Below are 25,430 nucleotides of genomic sequence, written 5' to 3'. Positions count from 1 at the left end.
ATATTTCCAAATCAATGTCGGGGGTCTTTTTAACATTTCGATCACAAGATTCGCGGCTGCTGCTGCTGCACACTGTGATGACGGGACATTAGCATGTCGATCATGACGATCAAAGTCATTGGCATTTATTTGAAGGGCATCGTGTTGCAGACAGAAAGGTTTAAGATTCTGAATCTATGCTGAGAAGACGACTTGTACAGGATGGCAATAGACACATTAATCAAAGCATACGTACTGACTGTCAAACATGATTTCGGTTGTTCCGATGTGACGGCAAACTGACAGGAACCAAAATGAGATTTCTTCTCCCGTGTGTGTTCTCTGGCACTACGTCTATCTCTCTCATAAAACTTAAACAGAAAAAAACCTAGGACGCAGACTAAACTCGTGTTAGTGGTGCTGGCGGCTGGGGCTTACATACACTTACATCCGTCATAAAAAAAAAACTTTTATGCTACAGACAGGAATGATATCAGATTGAGTGCATTGATGGAAAGATGTGCGCTATAAGTGCTTTAAGCAATCAGCCTTGCGAATTTCAGCTGTGGGACTATTTTATCACGCAGCAAATCCCACAGACAGAGGAACTGAATAAATATCTCAGCCATGCCACGTACACAGCTTTTCGGGAGTGACAACCATTTGGTGTGAACAGAATACAGAAGTTACTACTGAAATTGCAGTGGTTGATAAAAAAACTGGATGTTTATTTGTTCACAGCTGCAGGACTAATGCGTCAACCTGATCTTGTACATCGTACAAAAAACACAACTGTCACGAAAAAGCAAGAACGAATCTACACCCATAAACCCATCGTCACTGGGGTGATCATACAAACATACAAATTTGCCACTTTAAAAATGATTTACAATCAGTCAAGAGATTGTGAAAACCCAGCTAAAGCCATTTTTTATTTAAGCAAGGTGGCGCTAAACTGATAAAATTATAAATGGCGCGGGATTGACACTAGCAAAAGACAGTTGTGCCGCGCATTGCGCCGGGTTTATGATAGGGCCCTTAGACTTTAGACAATGCTGCAAAAAAATGATTTCAAGAAAAAAATATTAGTATTTTTGTCTTGTATTCAGTAAAAATATCTAAAAATTCTTAAATTAAGATGATATTTCTTGATGAGCAAAATGACCCAAGAAAATAAGTCTAGTTTTTAGACCAAAAATATCAAATTTAAGTGATTTTGTGCATAAAGCAAGCAAAAAAAATCTGCCAATTGGGTAAGCACATTTTTCTTTAATTTTTCTTAAATTTAGTGATTTTTTTTTGCTTGTTTTTATGCATAAAATCACTTAAATTTGATATTTTTGGTCTTAAAACTAGACTTATTTTCTTGGGTCGCTTTGCTCATCAAGAAAAAGCATCTTAATTTAAGAATTTTTAGATATTTTTACCAAAAACAAGAAAACAATTAAGAATTTTTTTCTTGAAAATCATTTTTGTGTGTGGCAAGGTCTCTGCAACCAATCACAATACACTGCAAAACATAACTTTCTAACTTAGTTTTTTGGGTTGTTTTCAGTAAAAATATAAAAAATTCTTAAATTAAGATGTATTTTCTTAATAAGCATAATGACCTAAGAAAATAAGTCTAGTTTTTGGACAAAACATATAATTTTTTTGTAAATTTGTGCTTAAAACAAGCACAAAAAAAAAATGGAATAAGAAAAAGTTTCTTGAAATAAGTTTACTTTTTTCATAAACACTTATTTTAAGTATTTTTTTTCTTATTCCATTGGCAGATTTGTTTGCTTGTTTTAAGCAGAAAATACATCTTTATTTAATTTGTAGATATTTTTACAGAAAACAAGACAAAAATTCTAAGTAAGAAAGTCATTTTTGCAGTGTATGCTAGCACTGGGAAATGAGTTTTGTGCTCACAAATGTCTCAAATTAAAATCTTTTACAGCAAACACTCATGTACCGGTCACGTCCCAAAATACCTGCACCTGCACACCAGGTTTATAAGTGCCCTCAAACTCAGTGTGTAAAGTACAGTATATATATTAAATTATAGAGATAAACGGAAAGGACACATGGTAATTGTGAATACAACTGCAATCTTATGCCCTCTAGAGTATAATATCTTGCAGGATTAATATTCCAAGGCCCATAAAGTTCCAAAGGACATTAAACACAAAAGCAGGAGGTAAACGCCTGGCCTGAGCCGTGGGTTTGAATAATTTAGACTGTAGGGGAGGAGCAGATGGACTAACATGCTGTGGTCCGGTCAGCTGGAGTGAATGATGGAAAGATGGTGACCGGTTGAGAAATGACGACGGTTTGACCCATACGACTGCGAACGGAACCAATCCACAGTCACAGACTGAAATAAACCTGTTCACTAAATACAACATCTGCTCCGTTATTATTAAACGTTCCCTTTTGGGTGTGTTGAGTTATTTACAGGACACGGGTGATTTAAAACTTGTTTGCTGATCTGGGTGCCACAGACAGATTGTGTTTGTTTTTCTAAATTGGGGAACAGTGAAAAATAGGACCCTAGCGATCGGCAGATACGTTGAAATAAGGGTAATGACTGATAATGTACAATTTTTTAAACCTGTCTGTCTGTGTTAACCTGATTCTGTCTGAATTAGGATTCAAAAAGGCCTGAAGAATCGAATAATGGAGGGGAAATCAACATTTGTGAGATAAGAACTGATTTTTTCCAACCACACCATTTACTACCTAACAATCCAGGGCACGAAGCTCCTGTTCCACCACATCCCAAAGATGCTCTATTGGGTTGAGATCTGGTGACTGTGGGGGCCATTTTAGTACAGTGAACTCATTGTCATGTTCAAGAAACCAATTTGAAATGATTCAAGCTTTGTGACATGTTGCATTATGCTGCTGGAAGTATCCATCAGAGGATGGGTACCTGGTGGTCATCAAGGGATGGACATGGTCAGAAACAATGCTAAGGTAGCCCGTGGCATTTAAACAATGCCCAATTGGCACTAAGGGACCTAAAGTGTGCCAAGAAAACATCCCCCACACCATTACACCACCAGCAGCAGCCTGCACAGTGGTAACAAGGCATGATGGATCCATGTTCTCATTCTGTTTACACCAAATTCTGACTCTACCATCTGAATGTCTCAACAGAAATCGAGACTCATCAGACCAGGCAACATTTTTCCAGCCTTCAACTGTCCAATTTTGGTGAGCTTGTGCAAATTGTAGCCTCTTTTTCCAATTTGTAGTGGAGATAAGTGGTACCCGGTGGGATTTTCTGCTGTTGTTGCCCATCCGCCTAAAGATTGTGCGTGTTGTGGCTTCACAAATGCTTTGCTGCATACCTCGGTTGTAACGAGTGGTTATTTCAGTCAAAGTTGCTCTTCTATCAGCTTGAATCAGTCGGCCCATTCTCCTCTGACATCTAGCATCAACAAGGCATTTTTGCCCACAGGACTGCCGCATACTGGATGTTTTTCCCTTTTCACACCATTCTTTGTAAACCCTAGAAATGGTTGTGTGTAAAAATCCCAGTAACTGAGCAGATTGTGAAAAACTCAGACCGGCCCGTCTGGCACCAACAACCATGCCACGCTCAAAATTGCTTAAATCACCTTTCTTTCCCATTCTGACATTCAGTTTGGAGTTCAGGAGATTGTCTTGACCAGGACCACACCCCTAAATACATTGAAGCAAATTGTACAGAAATTGTACAGGTGTTCCTAATAATCCTTTAGCTGAGTGTAAAACAGACATGTTCGGACAAAAAATGGCTCCCAACTTTTCTGCTTTACCTGTAAACTGACAGCAAATTGTGCCAAATATTGCATTGTTTATTTCGTCGTGTTTTACCCAAGTAAATGTCTGCTTTCAAGATGTTGAATAATATACATTGATGAACATATGTTTTAGTGACTGAGGGTGAAGCGCTGGCTCGATCAGGCAAGTGACAATACTTTTTATTGACCCGAACGTCTCTCACACTTGCCCCAGGCCACCGGGCAGTCCTTTATGTTGAGCCCTGAACACGGTAAAAAACAACACTAACAATTAACAGACTAACTATTAATAAAATAAACAAATAACGGGATTCATGAGACCAAAGACTGGGATTCATGAGAATCTAATTTTTGACAGGTACATCAGAGCCAGTGGAGTGTCCGAGATAAGGCTGTGCTCAGCGGGGTAAACAAGTGAAACTCAAATATCCGAAAACATCAGAGCATCTTTTTAAATAGCCATTATCTTTACCAATTGACTGCATATATAAAGATTACACATCTACTGTATATTCTTGCCTGAACTATCTTAAAACTACATTTTGTTACACAGAAACAGTAATATGGAGTAATGACTATGGTGCAGTTTCCCAGACATTAGACTAGTCCTAGACTGAAGATTAGCTGTTCAAACTAAAAACAACTTGCACTGAGAAATCTTAAAAATACATCAGTGCCATTTGTTTTGCTTCAAAATGCACACAAGTAATGTTTTTAGTAAGGCATGTTTGTTAAAACTATTTCCCAATTAAACTAAGGCCTAGTCCTGGCTAAGATAATCCCTGTCCGGGAAACCACCCTTATATGTCTATTGAGTTGCCTCGTGCAATTTCGGTTGAAGTGCTTGAGAAAATGTTACGTGATTTCTGGTAAGGGACCATAGGAAACATAGGGATCATCGATGCTCCCTGGTTTTCACGTTGATTTTTAGGGAACAGGAAGAATATTGTGACTGAGCTCTCAAAATCGGAGACTCCCTAAACAGTGCCATGATTTTTGATATGATTTTTATCAACCTAAGAACTACACTTCACATTCAAAGTTTTATAAACTTTCAGGCAAGTCTGGTAAATTTGACCCAATTCTAGCTGCAACCTAGTTACTAAAATGAAATGAAATAAAATGAAACATCTGATGATGTTACTGATGAGCAGAACAGTGCAAACTGTACATAAATAATATCCTGTGATTATTAATTATACAAGTAAAGTTAGCTTATCATAAAGATCACTAAATAGTAAGCAGCAAAAATGAACAAAACAGTAAACAAAGTGACTAACATTATACTATGAACTTCAGAAAAAAAATATGAAACAGTGCGTATATCTCGGTTTAATAATCAACGTTCTCGCTTTCCACCCACCGCTTGCTGTCTAACTGCACACTTAAGCGATAAAAAACTTTTAATTGACTGCAACTGTACACGATTTGCCATCTTCAAACTTTAAAGCCATGGTAAACAGCAGAGATAATGAAAGGTTATGTAATGCGCCTCACCTTCATAATATATTTTAAATCCATGAGCGCTTACAGCAAAGTCACTGGTAAGACGCAGAGAAATAATGGATCCAGAACTTGTGACAGGCGCTGGAACCTGGAATCCTGTTAACCTGTGTGGGAAAAGAGAAATTATAAAGATTTACAGTAAGTTACAGTAAAAATATATTAGGGTGTTTACAGAGCTACCCAGAAATAGATAAACCTTTAAACACTTTTGCCTTTCATACACTCATAAGCTAAATTCTGCTGTGTTATTTTTAAGCAACATGATCTCACAAATTTCCATGGTATGATCCTGGAATATTTTGCTCATTTATCTGTGTCATTGTCACGAGTCTTAGCATTTTCCCGTGTCCGTACTACAGACTTTTTTCTGTGTCAGTTTCACGTATTGGTTAATCAGTTATTTTTAGTGATGCACCGATGTATCGGCCACCGATATTTATCGGCCGATTTTTGATGAATTTGAAACCATTGGCATATTGGCAATAGCACGAGAAAGGCTGATACCGATTGTTTATTAATTAACTGCATAAAGAAATCCATTATATGTAAAAAAATGAGTTAATGTTGTTAATAAAATAAATGCTGAATAGCAAAAACCACCTTTGAAGGTTGTCATGCTGTCTTATTATATTTGTTTTAGCTTAATTTGTGCCTCTCTTATTATGTTGGTCAGTTGAATGTTAATTAGATCAAATCCATCTTCAGTAAAAATAATTTGATGCAGAAATAAACTAGCCAATAGATCAACTGTATAGTATTGTATACAAGTGTTTAATATCGGTATCGGCATCGGTATCGGCCAGAAGTTATTTGTTTAAATCTGTATCGTATCGGCCAAAAAAGTCCTATCGGTGCATCCCTATTTTTAAACCATTGTCGCTTGGGATTGGGATTAGATTTGAGGTTTGGGTTAGGATGTCACTTTAACTTTTGGTTTATACAATTTTTTTCAGATTTTTAAACAATTGTCGCCTGCCGTTAGGGTTAGTGTTGGGTTTGGGATAGGATGTCATTTTATGTAACAAAGTAATTCTTACCCCAAACCCAACTGACAATGGAAAGAAAATAGGAAAATAATTTAGTAACCAATATGTGAAACTGACACGGAAATAAAAGTCTGTGGTATGGACACAGAAAAATGCGGAGATCCGTGACAATGACACAGATAAATGAGCAAAATATTCTGTGATAAACACGGAAATTCGTGAAATCAGGTTGTTTTTAACCCAATGCTGGGTAAATATTGGACAAAACACACGTTGGGTTAATAAACAAACACATGCTGGGTTGTTTCAATGCAATGCTGGGATGTTTCAACTTATGGTTGGTTTAACAACAACCCATCATAGGTTTATTTACAACCCAACATGTTTTTAGTCCAATACAGAATTGGGTTAAAAATAACCCAGCAGAATTTAGTCCATTAAGTGCATTGTAAAGGTTACATTAAAACAATGGCCCAGAATTTTAGCTCGTCAATTAAGAGAAAATGCTTCCCTGCCAATGACGAGAATTTCCGGCTTTTCGCAATGTCGCTTTTATTTACCAGGAATTATCTCAGCTTTTTGCTCAAAATTTTGTGATTTTGAAGAAACCTACCCATATTTGAGAGGTGATAAAGAGAACTAATGAAGGTAGCATGAAACTTTTTTTTTTTTAAAGCATATGTCTGTTCTTTTAATATATTGTATTTTTATATATTTAAAGAAGAACGTTTTCTTGGAAAGCATTAAACTTTTGTGAAAATCATGAAAAATATCATTTTAATTTTTTAAAAACGCTGGAAAGAGTTAATCATAAAATAGTAAAGAAAATCCATCCTTTAAATAACATTTTAAAAATAAATCCAAATACAGACTGAGACAAATTCACATTCAGAAAATTAATGCTTCAACAACCCAATCTCAAGGCAAGTTATTTATTCTTCTTCATAGACATGATTTTCTGCTTTTTTTCATGTCTTTGAGCATGCATTGTCTTTTTCGTGTCACTCAGCACAAATTTCTATAAATAGTTTTTTGTGTCCGTACACTCTTAAAACGAATGTGTTAAATTAACACATCTTGTGTCTAGTTAAGGACAACACACCTAGTGTGTTGTCCTTAATTTAACACATCTCTGTGTTATTTTTAGAACAACACACTTTGTGTTGTTTTAACACATCTTGTGTTGTCCCTTTTATTTATATGAACTCTAAATCAGCACGAAATGACACATAATGTGTTAAAATTAACACATAATGTGTTAAATAGTTTAACACAAAGCAATGTGTTAAAATTAACACACCATGGATGTGTTAATTTTAACACATTGCTTTGTGTTAAACTATTTAACACATTATGTGTTGTTTTTAACACATTATGTGTTATTTCGTGCTGATTTAGAGTTCATATAAATAAAAGGGACAACACAAGATGTGTTAAAACAACACAAAGTGTGTTGTTCTAAAAATAACACAGAGATGTGTTAAATTAAGGACAACACACTAGGTGTGTTGTCCTTAACTAGACACAAGATGTGTTAATTTAACACATTCGTTTTAAGAGTGTAGCAAGACTTTCTTTTTCTTGTCATTTTATGTATTTTTTCTTTGTATTTACCATTGCCGCTTGGGATTGTGCCTAGAACGACTTTCAATTTCAGACATCCTAACCCCAAGCGACAACACTTTAAAAATTGAAGGAAAAAAACATGTAAAAACCAATACATAAAATTGCATCCGAACCCCAAATCTAACCCCAAGCATCAATGATTTAAAAACAAGAAAAAAGGAAAAAAACTAAACATAAAATGACACGAAAAAGAAAGTCGTGCTACGGACACAAAAAACTATTTATAGAAATGCGTGCCGAGTCACACGAAAAAGACATGCATGCTCAGTGACACGAAAAAAAGCAGAAAATCATGTCTATGAACGTGAATAAATCAATCAAATATTTTGTTTACTATACAATGAAATGCCTTGATGTTGGGTAAGCATCAAATATAAGGCAAACAACATTAAAACTTAACAACAAGTTGTAGCTGCTGGTGCTTATTCCTAACACGTAACTGTGCATTGTAAGCATCTTGCACAAACAATCTAGTTTTGAAACAAACATAAAAAATTCACCTAATATTCTGTGAAAAATTGTGTGTGTATGTGTGTATGTATGCATGCATGTATATATATATATATATATATATATATATATATATATATATATATATATATATATATATATATATATATATATATATATATATATATATATATATTAGAATTATGATCTTTCTCTCCCTCAGTCTTCACCATTCCTTGATTTTTTTTGTTATTTTTCATAATATCCAACATATTTTATTCTGTAATAAAGTTTCAAAATAACCAAGGAAACAACAGCGCCAATAAAGCATGCTTGAGACAATACTGTATAATACAGGATGAAAAAGCATTTGTCATGGTCCCATTCTTACTGCGTTTTTCATTCAATCAAGCTGTAATTTTGACAGATTAGGCATAATTGTGTAAATGACAGACCGACGAAAATGTTAAGGCTAATTTTATAACATACAAGACAATGGAGAATTTCATTGTATTCCAGAAAGTACTACAATTTAATTTCCATCAAATCTTTTGTACCACAAAACGTTATCGAGCTCAAGTTCTTTTCAGATACAAAGAAAAAACATTTTATAGTTCAAATTTGATATAGTAGAAAACAAGCTACTTTTCTTTGAAATATCCCTCTTTTCTGTATTTTATTATCTAATGCAATGACATTTGTATATTTTTAAGTGTGGCTTACGAGTCCAGGTACTTTTTAAAGGTATTTTATTTATAGCTTGTTTAACAATAGCATCTCCCATGAGTCGTGCCTGTTATACACCGTACACCTGCTTTATTCTAGGTTAACACAGATCTCATTGTCTTACTTTAAAACTTTTAAAATTTATATTAAGCTTAGAGAAGATCAATAAAACATAAATCACAAAAATACCATCAATGACAGCTATACCAAAGTGAGCTCAAAGACAATATAACAACTTCTTAAAAATGAAATTAAATATATAAGGTTACGCTATCTGCACAACAGCATTTCTTAATGTCTGTCAATGATCAGAAGAGTCGGTTTCACGCGGGAATACATCACATTACAGAAGTTAAATGCGTTGCTTATTGAAACTGAGAAATTGAATTATTGGGAAGTCCGTGTAAGTCTGCAGCTCAGGTTAATGATTTATGAAGCTCATCTCTTACCTGGCCTGAAGGCAATTAAAAGAAAATTGTATGGTGAGGTCCAGCGGGATAAGCCTCATGCAAACATATGTGTAGTTAAAAAAAGGTCACTAAAAGTGCAAAGTAATCTCAGCCTTACACAGCACACTTACAGACCGCCCATTTGAGACCAACGCACAGAAATGTCAAGAGCACACTGAAATCATAAGCAAACTGAACTGGAGTTGCCAACAGGCAAAGGGGTAAATATAAAGTGATAATAATAATGTCCAAGCACAGCATCGCTATATCAGGTCACACAGAAACACCTTAGTGAGTTTTAGATACCTGCAACAATTTGGTGAGTGATGTTTGTATTGAAAAACAAACCCGTGAGCGTGCAGACAGCGAGTGCATCTAAGGGATTAATTATCACAACTACGGAGCAACCAAACACTAGAGAAAAGTCATGAATTATCCCAATGAGTGCACAATTATTCTTTGTCTTATTAGTTTCTCCTGGCTGTGCCTCCATATTCACACACAAGCATGCACATGCCTGTTTAATAATACATCTGGGATACTTCACCCCAAGGTTTCGTTTATATGCTATCATAAACTTACATGCAAATGTAATCAATGACGAACCATGACTCATTTCATGCACATCCACAAAAGAGTGACAAACATAGAATTAACAGTATTTCATTAAATATATTGCATTTTGAACATATACATGCATGTTTACATACAGCCTCGGTAAAGGCGTGAAGCACGATTTCAATGTTAAATCAATGTAAAGAGGTCTGGAGGTCTCGCGGCGCGAATGAGACAGAATCGTGTCTACCGCGGCACGCTAAATGCCTCATTCGCGCCGTGAGACCTCCAGATGTGCGTCAATGCTCTTTACATTGATTTAACATTGAAATCGTGCTTCACGCCTTTACCGAGGCTGTATGTTAACATGCATGTAAAAAATTTGAACTTTGCCGAAAAAACACGCCGCGTTAACCAATCAGTAGCTTGCTCTAGTAGTCACGTGATTACATGAAGCAAGCGGAGTCGCAGAAGCCCCTCCATGAAGCGAATTTCCGCGTGAATGTCTCGATGACTTTCACGCACAGCTTTCACGCGTGAATGAAGGGAGTAAACTCAAAATGTTCAAGCTGCAAACTAGACACGAATTTGATGCCTCAAAAACGGCTGGTGTGAACCCACAGTAACGGCTTTAATTTTAACAGAATTTGATTGCACTTTACAATAAGGTTGCATTTGCTAACTTTAATAAATGCATAAGCTAACATGAACTGTCAATGTGCAATGTAGTTTTTTTTTTAGTATTTATAATCTTATTTAACTCTTTCACCGCCATTGACAAGATTTTCCGTCTTTCCGCAATATCGCTATTATTTACCAGGTGGCGCCCTTCCGCAACTTTTTAAACCTGGAAGTATTGCCCTATGGCAAGCGGCTGCATGTCCGTGTCTGTTTTAAAGATCGCTCTGAATTGGATATTTATGAAAAGTCCGTCACAAAATTGAATTATCTCTGCTTTTTGCTCAAAATGTGGTGTTTTTGCAGAAACCTACCCATATTCAAAAGCTGATTACAAAAGAACCACTGAAGGTAGGATGAAACGTTTTTTTTTTTTTTTTTTTTTTTTGAAAGCAGAGGGTCTGTTCTTTCATTTGGTATATTGTATGTTTATATATTTAAAGAAGAACATTTTCTGGAAGGCATTAAACTTTGGTGAAAATCATGAAAAACGCTGGCGCTGGCTGGCAACTTTTTTTAAAAACGCTGGCGGTGGAAGAGTTAAAGAGTAACTAAACCCTAAACCAACTTTTTTTAAGTTAATGATCTGTAAGAATGGGGCTTTATTAGTGCTGTTCATTGATTTGAGTAACTTTTTTGACATGTGGGTATAAAGTGATTCAATGCTACAATATATGGTGTAAAAACATAGTGCTGCCCTCTTTAGGTTGAACGGTGGTTACTGCAGTTGAATTTTCCCGTTGGGTGTTGTGGTACTGCGTGATGTAAGCAGTACGACCCTACGTAAGCAGGTTCAAGCTCACCATGCCCTTCTTACGATCTCACCAGACCCTTGGTATGAACTCAGTTAGTCCCCTCTTGCTTTTCAAATATTGCCAGTGGGTGGAGTCAGGCTCTGACCAGGGGTTTATTTAAGCTTATGGTTGAAAGTCACTAAAGTATCTTAATGTATTTGTATAAATATATGAAGACTTTAGTTCCAAAATGAGATGACTCACATTTTTTGATTGTGCATTCCAATTAATATCAATCAAACTGCAGTTGGTTTGTTTTGATTTAAGCCATCATAACTAAAAGAAACCACAGCTAATTAGCAAAATAAAACACAATAAAAACATGATAACATAATAATAAACATGTTTTGACAACTAAACTTTTCATTTGTCATCTGTGAAAGGCAAAGAACAAAAAAATTAAAACAAATCATCGAACTTTGCCCGAAATTAATAATTGGACGCATGCAGTTTTTGCTCCTCATTTGTGAACGTGTTTTGTACGTCATCAGTGCATTCATGTCCGCTCTGTAAACAGAGGGAGAATGGCAAGCAAACAAACTTTCCTGCTAAATCGACAATCTGCACAGGAGCCACAAAACGAAAGACATTTTTGACAAAAAACATCTGGATCAGCAAAGACCAAAAACCGGATTTAACATTGGTAACTTTATTGCTTTTTCATGGGATTGAGACAGCTGCATAAGACAAAAAGTCTGAAAAGGTAGTTGCAGTGTTTCTTTTGGAAAGGTAACGTTAGGTACGCTGTATGAGTCTATTTAGATTTGTACACCTAGGGCCCTATTTTAACGATCTGAAGCGCAAGTGCGAAGCAAAAAGCGCAAGTGACTTTGTGGGCAGATCTTGGGCGCTGTTGCTATTTTCCCGGCGGGAGAAATAACTCTTGCGCCATGCGCAAATCAATAAGGGGTTTGTCTGAAGTAGGTTCATTATTCATAGGTGTGGTTTGGGCGTAACGTCAAATAAACCAATCAGAACGCTATCCAACATTCCCTTTAAACGCAAGTGCGCAAGTTCCATGGCAGGTTGCTATTTTCCAGGCGCACGCCAGGAGCGGTTCACAGCCGAGGAGACCGACGTTCTTGTAAGAGCAGTCAAAGACAGAGAAGTTGTTTTGTATGGGGATGGGAGAAACCCGCCCAAATCAGCGTAGGTTAAACAGGCGTGAGAGGAAATAGCCACAATTGTCTCATTAGCTGGCATCCCCAGGACGTTGCGCCACAAGCGCTACAATGATGTCAGGAGACGCACACCGTGTAACGGGAGGTGGATCTGCCTCTATACAGGACCTGACGCCAGCAGAGGACATCGCTGCATCCACCCTCACTGAAAGCCGAGAAACGCAAGCAGTCTAACCCCAAAGTACTTTTACAAATCAAGTTCACATACATTAAGGTTTCTTATGAAAACATTTTAATTATTATTTACATAAAATAAACGTAATACAGCCACACAACAAACTTATGAAAATATTTTAATCTTTATTTGCATGAGAAGTTTTTAACGCAGCCACACAATAAATAAAAACTATCACCACAATGCTCACCACTATGATTTCCCTTATCTCATGTGTTAATATTTTTTATTGTAACAATTTTTGATTTGCAAAAATAACTGTTGCATCTGTTTATAGATTAGATAAGCAAAGTGTGTGTGCGTTGTGCACGCTATACATTATGGCCAAGCATGCGCCCTTAAAATAGCATAATGAACAACGCACCACTGACTTTAGACTAGTTTTTTCTGGTCAGTGGCGCAATTGTTTTTTGAAACTGCAAAATAGCATCAGGGATGGTTTGCGCCGCAACACGCCTCCTTTTTTGCGCTGAACCGCCCAGGGAGCGCAAGTTCATTCCCTAGTTTGCCGACGTTCGTCTGTGGAGGGAAAAACCCGCTGTGCGCCGGTGCAAAATACGAATGATACATGCGTCACTGACAAAGTCAATTGCACTGGGTGCAAGATAGGGCCCCTAGAGTTAAACATTTGATTCTTACCGTTTTGGAATCCATTCAGCTGATCTCTGGGTCTGGCGCTACCACTTTTAGCATAGCTTAGCACAGTCCATTGAATCTGATTAGAACATTAGCATCACTAATAAAAAATAGCTATTGAAAGTAACCAAGGGGACTATTTTTGGGCAGTGCAGTGATATTCACTACGGCTGCTGCAGCCATTTTACATCAGCAAAGTCCTTGATTATTACGCCAGTTTGAGAGTATAGTTCATAGTCATATCTGCCTAGAAATACTAGGTCTTAGTACACAATGTAACTACAGAAGAGTCAAATTTTAAATACTCTTTGGTTATTTTTTAGTGCAATGCTAATGTTCTAATCAGATTCAATTGATTATGCTAAGCTATGCTAAAAGTGCTAGCGCCAGACCCAGAGATCAGCTGAAAGGATTCCAAAACTGTAATAATTAAATGTTTAATGTCTAGAGGAGCTGAAAAATGAGTCTTATTTTCAAAAAAGTGGAATGTCCCTACAAATACAACCTTACTGTAAAGTTTTTTTCGAGATTTCTATATGATAGAAAGAAATAAGAATTTTTTTGAAAACCCCTTAAGATCACTTCTCTTTATTTTTATAAAACCAATAGCTTGACTCTGTCGCTTTCTCTGCCCAGGTTCTGTTTCACAGTAACAGCACACAATATGCCCTGACAATTTGTCTGTCATGCAGTATCAGTACTGCTGTGACTTTTGACAGGCAAATCAAACTTGTGCTGATATTCACCAAATCAGTTCTGCAAACACAACATATCAAGCAACTTTTCAAAGTAAAGTTTGGACAGTTAAGTTTCCATTTTTTCCACACACAGAGAGAAATGATATGGACACCCACACTGACAATTTCCTCAAACTGATAAACCCGTGGAGTTTAAAACATTTTTACTTTAAAATTGGAACCCAATCAGGCATGAAAAAGCGATTGAGAAGTGATTAAGGACCGGAGGAACGCAAGAGAATCGAAGCAATATCAAAAGGGTTTTGGGCAGATTTAATTCACTTTGTGCAGATTTCTGGTGGGTAAAATGAAATTCAAGTCCCCCTGAAGTCTATAATTTTATCACTTAAAACTCATCTTCGACCTTCTTAATGGCATATATAAAAGTTTTCTCATTTCTTCATGCTTTAAAACAGCTTGAATGTATCTCTACACCCTTGCCTCAATTAGTATACACGGATCTATTAATATGCAAAGTAGTTCCGCCTCTACTCAATTGCACGGCTCAGCCCCTAGTTATGAATATGCAAATTAGCCCCGCCTCAACTCTCACATCACCTCGGACCATAGATATATATGGAAATAGATGCTACATTCATGCATACATGAACTGCGTGTTTGCAGCATTCTTTTTAGCGCTGATGTTAAAGCGGACATTTCACAAGACTTTTTTAGGATGTAAAATAAATATTTTTGGTATCCCCAGAGTACATTTGTGACATTTTAGCTCAAAATATCACATAGATAATTTATGTTAAAATTGCCACTTTGTATGTGTATGCAAAACTTTTCCATTTTTGGGTGTGACCTTTAAAATGCAAATGAGCTGATGAAATGCAAACACTGATCGCTATGATGGATTAAAACTTAATTGTGCTGTTTTTTATGTTCTCTCTTTCGCTATGCACTAAATGACAGTGCTGTGGGTGGATAGTGCAGATTAAGGGGCGGTTTTATCCCCTTCTGACATCACAAGGGGAGCCAAATGTCAATGACCCATTTTTTCACATGCTTGCAGAGAATGGTTTATCAAAAGTTACTGGGTTGATCTTTCTCACATTTTTTAGGTTAATAGAAGCACTGGGGACCCAATTATAGCACTTAAACATGAAAAAATTCAGATTTTCATGATATATCGTTTCAGCGCCGAGTCTATGCGGCATCTATACATAATGGGCCCTATCTTGCACCCAGCGCAATTGACTTTGTCAGTGACACATGTATCATTCGTATTTTGCACCAGCGCACAGCGGGTTTTTCCCTCCATAGACGCACGTCGGCAAACTAATGGGAATGAACTTGCGCTCTTTGGGTGGTTCAGCGCAAAAAAGGAGGCGTGTTGCGGCGCAAACCATCCCTGATGCTATTTTGCGGTTTCAAAGAACAACTGCGCCACTGACCAAACAAAACTAGTCTAAAGTCAGTGGCGCGTTGCACGTGGTTCATTATGCTATTTTAAGGGCGCATGATTGACCAAAATGTATAGCGTGCAAAACGCGCACACACTTTGCTTATCTAATCTACACAGATGCAACAGTTATTTTTGCAAATCATAAATTGTTACAATAAAAAATATTAACACATGAGATAAGGGGAATCATAGTGGTGAGCATTGTGGTGATAGTTTTTATTTATTGTGTGGCTGCGTTAAAAAATTCTCATGCAAATAATGATTAAAATATTTTCATAAGTTTGTTGTGTGGCTGTATTACGTTTATTTTATGTAAATAATAATTAAAATGTTTTCATAAGAAACCTTAATGTATATGAACTTGATTTGTAAGTGTACTTTGGGGTTGGACCTTGCTTGCGTTTCTTGGGTCCGATTTCAAAGCCCCCAAACCCTTTCAGCGGTGACGGTGAACGCAGATCTGTGTAGAGGCAGATCCACCTTCCGTTACACGGCGTGCCCAATTTATGCTGGCAAGCTTGGGATTCCCCCGTCTCCTGACATCATTGTAGCACTTGGCGCAACGTCCTGGGGATGCCAGCTGATGAGACAATTGTGGCTATTTCCTCTCACGCCTTTTTAACCTACGCCGATTTGGGCGGGTTTCTCCTATCCCCATTCAAAACAACTTCTCTGTCTTTGACTGCTCTTACAAGAACGTCTCCTCGGCTGTGAACCGCTCCTGGCGTGCGCCTGGTAAATCCGTCATAATAATAGCAACCCGCCATGGAACTTGCGCCCTTACGTTTAAAGGGAATGTTGGATAGCGTTCTGATTGGTTTATTTGACGTTACGCCCAAACCACACCTATGAATAATGAACCTACTTCAGACCAACCCCTTATTGATTTGCGCCTGGCGCAAGAGTTATTTCTCCCGCCGGGAAAATAGCAACAGCGCCCAAGATCCGCCCACAAAGTCACTTGCGCATTGCGCTTCGCACTTGCGTTTCAGATCGTTAAAATAGGGCCCAATATCTAGGACTCGAACTACTGATCCAATCATTCATCTGTGAGGATCTGTTAAATGTTTGTGACATAGAAACCAGATTAAAAATTTTATGGAGATAATACTGTGATGTTGAATGATGAATTTTCTCATGGTAGATGTTGAATGATGAATGTGCACATGGTTTGTTCACATTTAATGACTTTATGTCAAAATGGTTGCAAAGGAAAGTTTATCCTGTTTAAATTCAAATGTTAAAAGCACATTTAAAGGAATTAGTGCCACTTAACATTACCATTCAGTTAGACCCACATTTAATGTTAAACCAAAATGCTATTATTTTATCCAGCATAACACAAAAGTTGAATATTTAACAAAACTTTATGCAACCTTCTGAACAGAATGATCAGTATAAAATATTCATACATTTTAGCAAATGTATATTTTACATGCTTACCAAAAAGATAAATAATAACAATTGACACCAATAAACTTGTTAAAGGATGCCAACATATACAGATAGTTTTGCTTTCATCCCTTTTTTTTTAAATATGATGTTGTGAAATCTAGAAGTACAGAGCGTATAAACTGCAATTTTGTTGTCATTAAAATAATCACACAGTATGAGTTCTGATGCATCTGATGCGTTTCTGTCCTCTTTGATTATCAGGATTGTTATAATCATCTGCCCTGATCATCAGCTGGTTTTAAACAGTCGACCGATGTCTGATAACGGGAAAAATTGCCTTTATCTCCCGATACCTATTATTGGCCGATATATTGGTGCAAAGTCAACTCAACTCAAACCATTTAAGTAAACCGGTTGCATTAGTTTTAAAACACATACATTTGAGTACTGTGAACTTTAACAAATTGAGTCATATGCAGTTTTGCACTTATATTTAAGTTCACACTACTTAAATATAAGTGCATAATTGTACATGACTCAAGTACTTAAATTTATGCGTTTTAAAACTTAAATGGTCTGATTCAACCGGTTTACTTAAATGGTTTGAGTTAACTGTTAGGTTTTACAGTGTAGTATCATCTTGAGCATCACTAAATGTTTTAAATAGGTGTGCATGAGTCTCTTAAATATCCTTAGTTTGAAAAGATAAATCTCAAAATCATTGGTACTGTTAAAAAGAGGTCATATATGAATCATATAAGAATTAAATGAGATTTTGGAAAAGCAAAAACGTAGTTAGTCTAAAGGTCGCAGTGGATCGTTTAATGGATCAGATCATAAAAGAGACTTAACAACTATCACAAAACATAAACAAACAGATAACATCCAGATAACATCATTAAAAATCAAGTGGGTGTCAACTTTAATGAACAAACAAACAATAAGGTTCATTTTTACCCAATGTTTTGGTCAGTATGTATTACTTTAATTTATAATATATACAACTATTGCTTTATTAGTTTATACAGACACATAACCATTCTTGTATAAAAAAGAGGCAACCGCAGGTTTCAGCATACGGGTTTGGATCGACATGAGGATGAGTAAATCATGACGGAATTTTTATTTTTGGAAGAACAAATCCTTTAAGAAATGTATTGTGACCTCAGTGAACATTTACATCAATCTGCTGCAAATGGCTTCAGCGGGCAGACTCACACCGCTGACGTCTCATTCATCAAACAACATGGCACTGCCCACAGAGACTACGCTTCTTTTTCTAGACTTGTACGATGAATTATGGTTACAAGATGACACTGTACATCAGACAAAGTTGACCAATTTCCTACTAAGAGTGCAAAACATCATAAACGCTGCGTGTGTGTGTGTGTGTGTGTGTTTGCGAGACAGAAAGAGCGTTGTATGAGATACTTCAAAGTTAAATGACTGGGCAGAGACTATTTAGGAGGAGCGAGACAGGCCAATTACTCAAACGCACCGCGCTCGTGTCTGACCAGAGCTCGCTATCCAATTAGCACGGAGCGATCTGAAGGTTGAGTAAATAACCGTCTTCATATCGGCCTTGCATATAGAGTACCATCACACTAATCAGACTTTGTTAGAAAGCTCAGTGATTCTGACATGTTTTGGCCGTTCGCCGTTAATCTGTATTTGACTGCCGCCCCCCGCATCCCTGAAGCCTGCAGGTGAGAAAGAAAAATCTCTTTCAGATACGATTCAGCAATCTCGCTAAACGCTCGGCGAGAAACAAATTCATTACTCGTGCGTACTTCAAATTCATTCATCAGGTCACGAAAAGCCTCTCCCCACCATTTATCACATACATTGGAGGTTATTTCTGCACGTTCTGCTGGTAGGCGCTCTGATTATATTCTTATCTTAAATATGTTGGAGTTCAGACTTTTTGTTTATTTGTGGCAAACATGGAATCAACTGAAGTCATTCAGATTTATGGTTTAGGGGCAAGATTTACTTCAGATGGAAGTGATAATATTTATGGGCGCAATTTAAATAACACAGGCACAGCCGCTGATTTCCATAATGACCAACGCAATCTACTAAGAGCAGCGCAAATTAGTTAAGGAAATACTGTAAGCAGAGCTGACGAGGTGCGAGTGATCTACTAACACCTGATGCACTTGAGTTCAGCACCACGGACATGGGAGCGGTAAATTTGGGGCGTGAAATCCCTGCTTATGAAGCCATACACTGCATAAAATTATTTTCAAGAAAAATTCTTAGTATTTTTGTCTTCTTAAATTAAGATGCTTTTTCTTGATCAGCAAAACGACCCAAGAAAATAAATCTAGTTTCTAGACCAAAAATATTAAATTTAAGTGATTTTGTGCATAAAACAAGCAAAAAAATCTGGCAATAGGATAAGCAAATTTTTATTGAATTTTTCTTGATTTTAGTGTTAAGAAAAATTTTCAAGATGTTTTGCTTAGCCCATTGGCAGATTTTTTTTTGCTTGTTTTATGCACAAAATTACTTAAATTTGATATTTTTGGTCTATAAACTAGACTTATTTTCTTGGGTCGTTTTGCTCATCAAGATAAAGCATCTTCATTTAAGAATTTTTAGATATTTTTACTGAAAACAGGACAAAAATACTAAGAATTCTTTTTTTCTTGAAAAAAAAAGACCCGAAGGACCAGTGTAGTACACTAAAAAAAGACCCGAAGGACAAAAAAACGAAGGTTTACAAGTGTGACGTCTCCTAGTGACTCCTCTTTTATTTCCTACAGCAAATAAAAATAACATGGCTTGGCAAACAATATTTTTGAATAATATGTTCCTTGGCATTCCAAATAAACCGATACATGTTAGAAAAAATCCTCTGCCTTGTACCACACGCTATCAGCAACAATTTCAGACATTTCAGGCCTAGTCCACACGGTCACAGATATTTTTATAACTGTGATATTTTTTACGCGGATCATCCACGCGAAAACGCAGTATCAGGGCACTAAACACAGTTTTTTTTTGAAAACACCTGCCAGGGTGAGGATTTTAAGAGACGCTGGTTGCAGTGTTGTCATGTAGACAGTTAAACCGGGGTTTTTGCCTCGCGACATTACTTTTGTTTCTGACTGGCCAAGGTGGCTTTACGACTTGGGTTATAATGGCACATGCTGGTCTGAGATGCTCTTGACAGAGCTTGTTACCTTGTTTTTGATTTTTCATGAGGATGAGCATGTGTTGACGGGATTTTTTGGAAGGAAAACTCTGGTTATAAAAATACCTGTGTCCGTGTGGACTAGGCCTCAAGCACAAATGATTTAAGACATGCTTGTTTCGGCATTAAATAATGGGGCAAATACCAGTAATATCACATGTGCAAACTTTAGTAAACCGTGTTGCGGGAATCATTAAAATAATATCCTTCCATAAATTTAGTGTCTGAAAGGGAAACTCCTACAAATCTGCAATAAGGTCAGTCACGGAAATAATTAGACCCCACCTTTTCAGCCCTAATTATCTTTAGTAAATACAAAATGAAAGTTTGCGCTAGTGCACGCTGTTAGTAAATCTGTCCCCATGTAGCTTAATTTTTTTTGCAACATTAGCTTGAAATGCATTTACATTTACAATTATTTACACATTTGGCAGATGATTTTATCTAAAGTAACTCACGGTGCATAAAAAGATATATATTTCTATCATTATATTTATTTCCTGGGTTTGAACCTATGACCTTTTACACTGCTAACACAATGCTATACCAGTAATTAGTCCATTAATATTTCCGTCTCAACAAACAGGAGGTCAACTTTTAATAAGAAGACAACAGCTCTTCGTACATCCGTCCTTATCCTTCAGTCGGGATGCTTTGAAAACAGACGCATGTGATGTCGAAGAAACTCTATTTTGGGCTTGCACCTTCCGAACGGAAAAATGACAGATTGCAATGTCAGGAAGCAGTTGGATAAGTACCGTGTCAAAAGCATCTGGTTGAATTGCTTTGATAAATGGATTTTTTCTAGAATGCGTTGAAGTCGAGGGTTGCCAAGAAAAAGCTAAATATTTCCCTATTTGCTGAATCTTTTCTTTGTCCTCAAATGTTGTCTGTCAGACCTTCAAACAGAACCACTTCTGTTAAAAAAGTTGTTGATCTAGATGGTTACACAGGCAATTGGTTTAAAATTGTATCAAAATAAGATATAAAGTGTGAGAAAGGAGAAGATTAAGTTACTGTATACTGAAGAAAACAGATAAACTAACCTTTCTGTGAAACATGTTTTCAAAGTGGCACTGTAGAAAAGATAAACTGATTTCTTAAAGTCTGTGTAAAGCAATATTAAATATGTCACACCACATAAAAATGTGTTATTAAACACCCAGCCAAATATGAATGATAAATAAACGGCAAGTAAATTAAATAAGTTATCCAAATCTGGGAAAAATAAGCAGCATTCTCTGCTTTCAAGCGCCGGGGGCGTGTCCGCTGTCGGCGCTGAAACCACGCCCACTCGCGGGAAAGCTGCCATCTATCTCAACTTTCAAATACCGCTACAGCCTGAATTGATTCTCGCAATTGTTTGCATTTTAGCCACGCCCCCAACAATCCTAAATACATAAATGTGGAAAAACTGGAAAAATTCTGTACTACATTTTTTACAATCTTTGCAACGCGTTTCAGCAATACATTTCTAACATTGATGTGTTTAGAAACAACTGTCAGAAATGACTTTACACAGACTTTAAATCTTTTAACAAATGTTAAGGGAGTCGATAAAAAAAGACATCTTAGGGCTGCAAGATATTGGAGTAAAATACGATATGCATTAACTTGCTAAATGATGTGATATACTGCACAAAACGATAAATTATATAATTATAAATCTCTCTACGCATGACAGGACACATCCACGTGAAATTAGCTCTCATGAAATCCAAAATGAGCCAACATTTAGCATGACATTTCAAAATGTCTCACTTTCAACATTTGATATGTTATCTATATTCTATTGTAAATAAAATATAAGTTTATGAGATTTGTAAATTATTAAATTCCTTTTTTACTCACAATTTCTACAGTGTCCCAACATTTTTTATTTGGGTTTGTATTTATAGGGTTATTTTTCCTTGTTCATGATTATTGTGCACATGGTCTACGTTGTTCTTGCGTTTTTGCATACATTTAAAATAAATTTTAGTACGAAAGCTTTTGTTGAATCATGATTTGTAAGTTAAAATGTCGGTACGCACATTTTACGAACAAATTTGTGCGTATGCATGCTTAGTTAACGAGACCCAGTGTTCTTAAATACTGTTAGACCTTACATTATTTGTAACTTTGTTATTTTCTATTTGCATATGCATATAATTTCTTGATTTGTTCTTATTTTATTTTCTTTATTTCACTTTTTTCCTCATCCGAAAATGAGTCGATCCATGATGAAACGTAATGTAATCTGTAATTTGAGAGTAGGCATTAAGGTTCACCCTATTTCACAGAGGTCCTCTCAGTTTAAAATTTCTGGCCTCGCCACTGGTTTACAATATTGTGGTAATTTCGATATATATTTGCACCTCTAATACATCACAGTCTTTTTATTAAAGATTTTATGGGATCTTAAAACACTTTTTAATATCTTATGCAAATCAGGCAGCATCCTCTAACAACCTGTAGGTGATTACGTGTAAATAATAAAAGGATACGAAAGTGTCTATCCTATAGACTGAACCCTGGAGATCGTCCATCTTGTACAGACTTACAGGAATGAGTATTACCTGACATTTGTGATAGGCCTCAGGCAGGCATAGAAACTCCAGGGAAAGTTCAAACAGAACTCATATGGCAAAAGATATAATAGTGCTCCTCTCGACGGGACACAGTAACTTCTCAAGAAGTGACAGATCCGTCAGAAGAATATAATGTTCTCATGCTTCAATAATGTCTGAACCTACTTGTTCCAGGAAGCATTACGAGTCCCATTGTACACTTTGGATTGTTGTGCCATTACTTCCCGCTAATGAAACGAACACTCTGATGTTCTCGTATCAGACTCTTCGAACAAAACAATCAAATAATCCAGAATGAATCGAGTAATACCTGTTAAACCCAAGAAAACCATATAAATGACAGCACCACAGTTAGATTAATGCTTTAATAAGTGCATAATGAACTGCCATGCCTGCAGAGAAGAAGAATAACTATAGATTTACTCGCAGCTTGGATAATAAAACTCTTTCTTACTCCTTAATGCATTTGTGAAGATTTGCTGTATTCATTACTTGGTTTAATTTGAAGAGTATAATGGGAAAACTTCACAGGGTTGGTGACCAGACATTATCTGAGAAGTATCTTCCAAAATCTTTAAAAAATAAAAGACATCACCCATGCCTTTGTGCTTGCACTTTGACGTCAGTTTTGTTTTAATGGAAAACGTGTCTTGGCATGTTCAAAGTCTATACATCCTTAAAAATGTTCCTATGCAGCAATTAAATAAAAATAGTAAGATGTTTTTGCTGGGGGCTTTATAATAGTGAGACAAGAAGAAAAATACAACCCTAATAAAAAAAGATCTATTTTAATTTTATTGTAAGCACATTTTAATAAAAATTTCCAAGGGGCTAGCCATAGTCGGTTAGCTTTGAAAGCATAAAGCTGCATACACACCAAACTCAAAATATTGCGTTCCTCGCTCTAGATTACTCGCTGGATTTAACTTTGTGTCGTGCGAATTTTTCACTCAAGTTGAATATTTTCAACTTGATTATTAATAATATTTATCCTTATAATAATTTCCTCCGACACAGATTAAATATGGATAGTAATGAGTGCACTTTTTGTGAAGCAGACATAGGGCCCTATCTTGCACCCAGCGCAATTGACTTTGTCAGTGACGCATGTATCATTCGTATTTTGCACCGGCGCACAGCGGGTTTTTCCCTCCACAGACGCACGTCGGCAAACTAGGGAATGAACTTGCGCTCCCTGGGCGGTTCAGCGCAAACCATCCCTGATGCTATTTTGCAGCTTCAAAAAACAATTGCGCTACTGACCAGAAAAAAAAGTTTAAAGTCAGTGGCGCGTTGTGCGTTGTTCATTATGCTATTTTAAGGGCGCATGCTTGACCATAATGTATAGCGTGCACAACGCGCACACACTTTGCTTATCTAATCTACACAGATGCAACAGTTATTTTTGCATATCAAAAATTGTTTTAATAAAAAATATTAACACATGAGATAAGGGAAATCATTGTGGTGAGCATTGTGGTGATAGTTTTTATTTATTGTTTGGCTGCGTTAAAAAAACTCTCATGCAAATAACAATTAAAATATTTTCATAAGTTTGTTGTGTGGCTGTATTACGTTTATTTTATGTAAATAATAATTAAAATGTTTTCATAAGAAACCTCAATGTATATGAACTTGATTTGCGTTTAAAGGGAATGTTGGATAGCGTTCTTTAAACTATAAAATATTTGTTTTTTCTTTGAATTATGATCATGAATTCTTGGTGAACAATATTGTGTTGTTCTTCTTAAGGTATATTTTGAGTATAACCCCCTTGTGTTATATTTTATTTTGTATTTATTCTCTTTATATTCTCTAGGTTTATGTTACTTATTTATATTTTTGCTGCTATGCTATTTGGACCTTTTTGTAAGCTAAAAATATGTTTATTGTTTTTTGTGTGGTATTTTGAGCAATAAAAAAAGAAAAAATATTTTTTGCGCAAAGACACGTTGAGGCAAAAAGCATGCGTTTTTGCGAAACATCGCAGCGCAATTTGAGTTATTCGCATCGCCCCTCGTGAGTTCACGTCTATTCACGTTTTTGCATTTACTTCGTATATAATCTATGTGTGCAAATGAATCAAAAGTACTTGCGGCAAAGAAGAAAGGCTTGCATAAATGCTTGGTTTGTTGTTTGTGTAGTGATAGATTGTTTTGATGGGGATATATATGTTTTTGGGTGTGTCCTTTTAAAGGCAAATGTGCTGACCTTTCCACTAAATGGGAGTGCCATGGTTGGATAGTGCAGATTAAGGGGCGGTATTAACCCCTTTCTGACATCACAAGGGGAGCCAAATTTCAATTACCTATTTTTTCACATACTTGCAGAGAATGGTTTACCAAAACTAAGTTACTGGGTTGTTCTTTCACATTTTTTAGGTTGATAGAAGCACTGGGGACCCAATTATAGCACTTAAACATGGAAAAAGCTAACAGCAGAAAATGAAAGGTTTTAACTGAAGGGTTACAGTAATTAACAAACAATTTTATCCCCATCAAAACAATCTATCACTACATACAACAACAAACCGAAGTATTTTGAGGAAAAACAAGCATTTATGCAAGCCTTTCTTCTTTGCCGCAAGTACTTTTGATTTATTTT

At 36.4% G+C, this 25,430-nt stretch overlaps 1 protein-coding gene across 4 annotated transcripts in view; it reads right to left on the bottom strand.

Annotated features, from left to right (window-relative positions):
* The window catches only part of csmd3a (CUB and Sushi multiple domains 3a), a 398,763-nt gene that overhangs the window by 335,350 nt on the left and 37,983 nt on the right, over positions 1–25,430 (bottom strand). For all 4 annotated transcript variants that reach the window (XM_065298900.1, XM_065298902.1, XM_065298901.1 and 1 more), the window contains exon 3: positions 5,250–5,362. In XM_065298900.1, coding sequence (XP_065154972.1) covers positions 5,250–5,362 — 113 coding nt within the window. The remainder of the gene's footprint in view (positions 1–5,249; positions 5,363–25,430) is intronic.

Source organism: Paramisgurnus dabryanus, chromosome 13 (genome assembly GCF_030506205.2).
Source record: "Paramisgurnus dabryanus chromosome 13, PD_genome_1.1, whole genome shotgun sequence".
Classification (NCBI taxonomy): Eukaryota; Metazoa; Chordata; class Actinopteri; order Cypriniformes; family Cobitidae; genus Paramisgurnus; species Paramisgurnus dabryanus.
The sequence above is the reverse complement of the archived record's forward strand: the minus strand, read 5'-3'. Positions and strand labels throughout refer to the sequence as shown.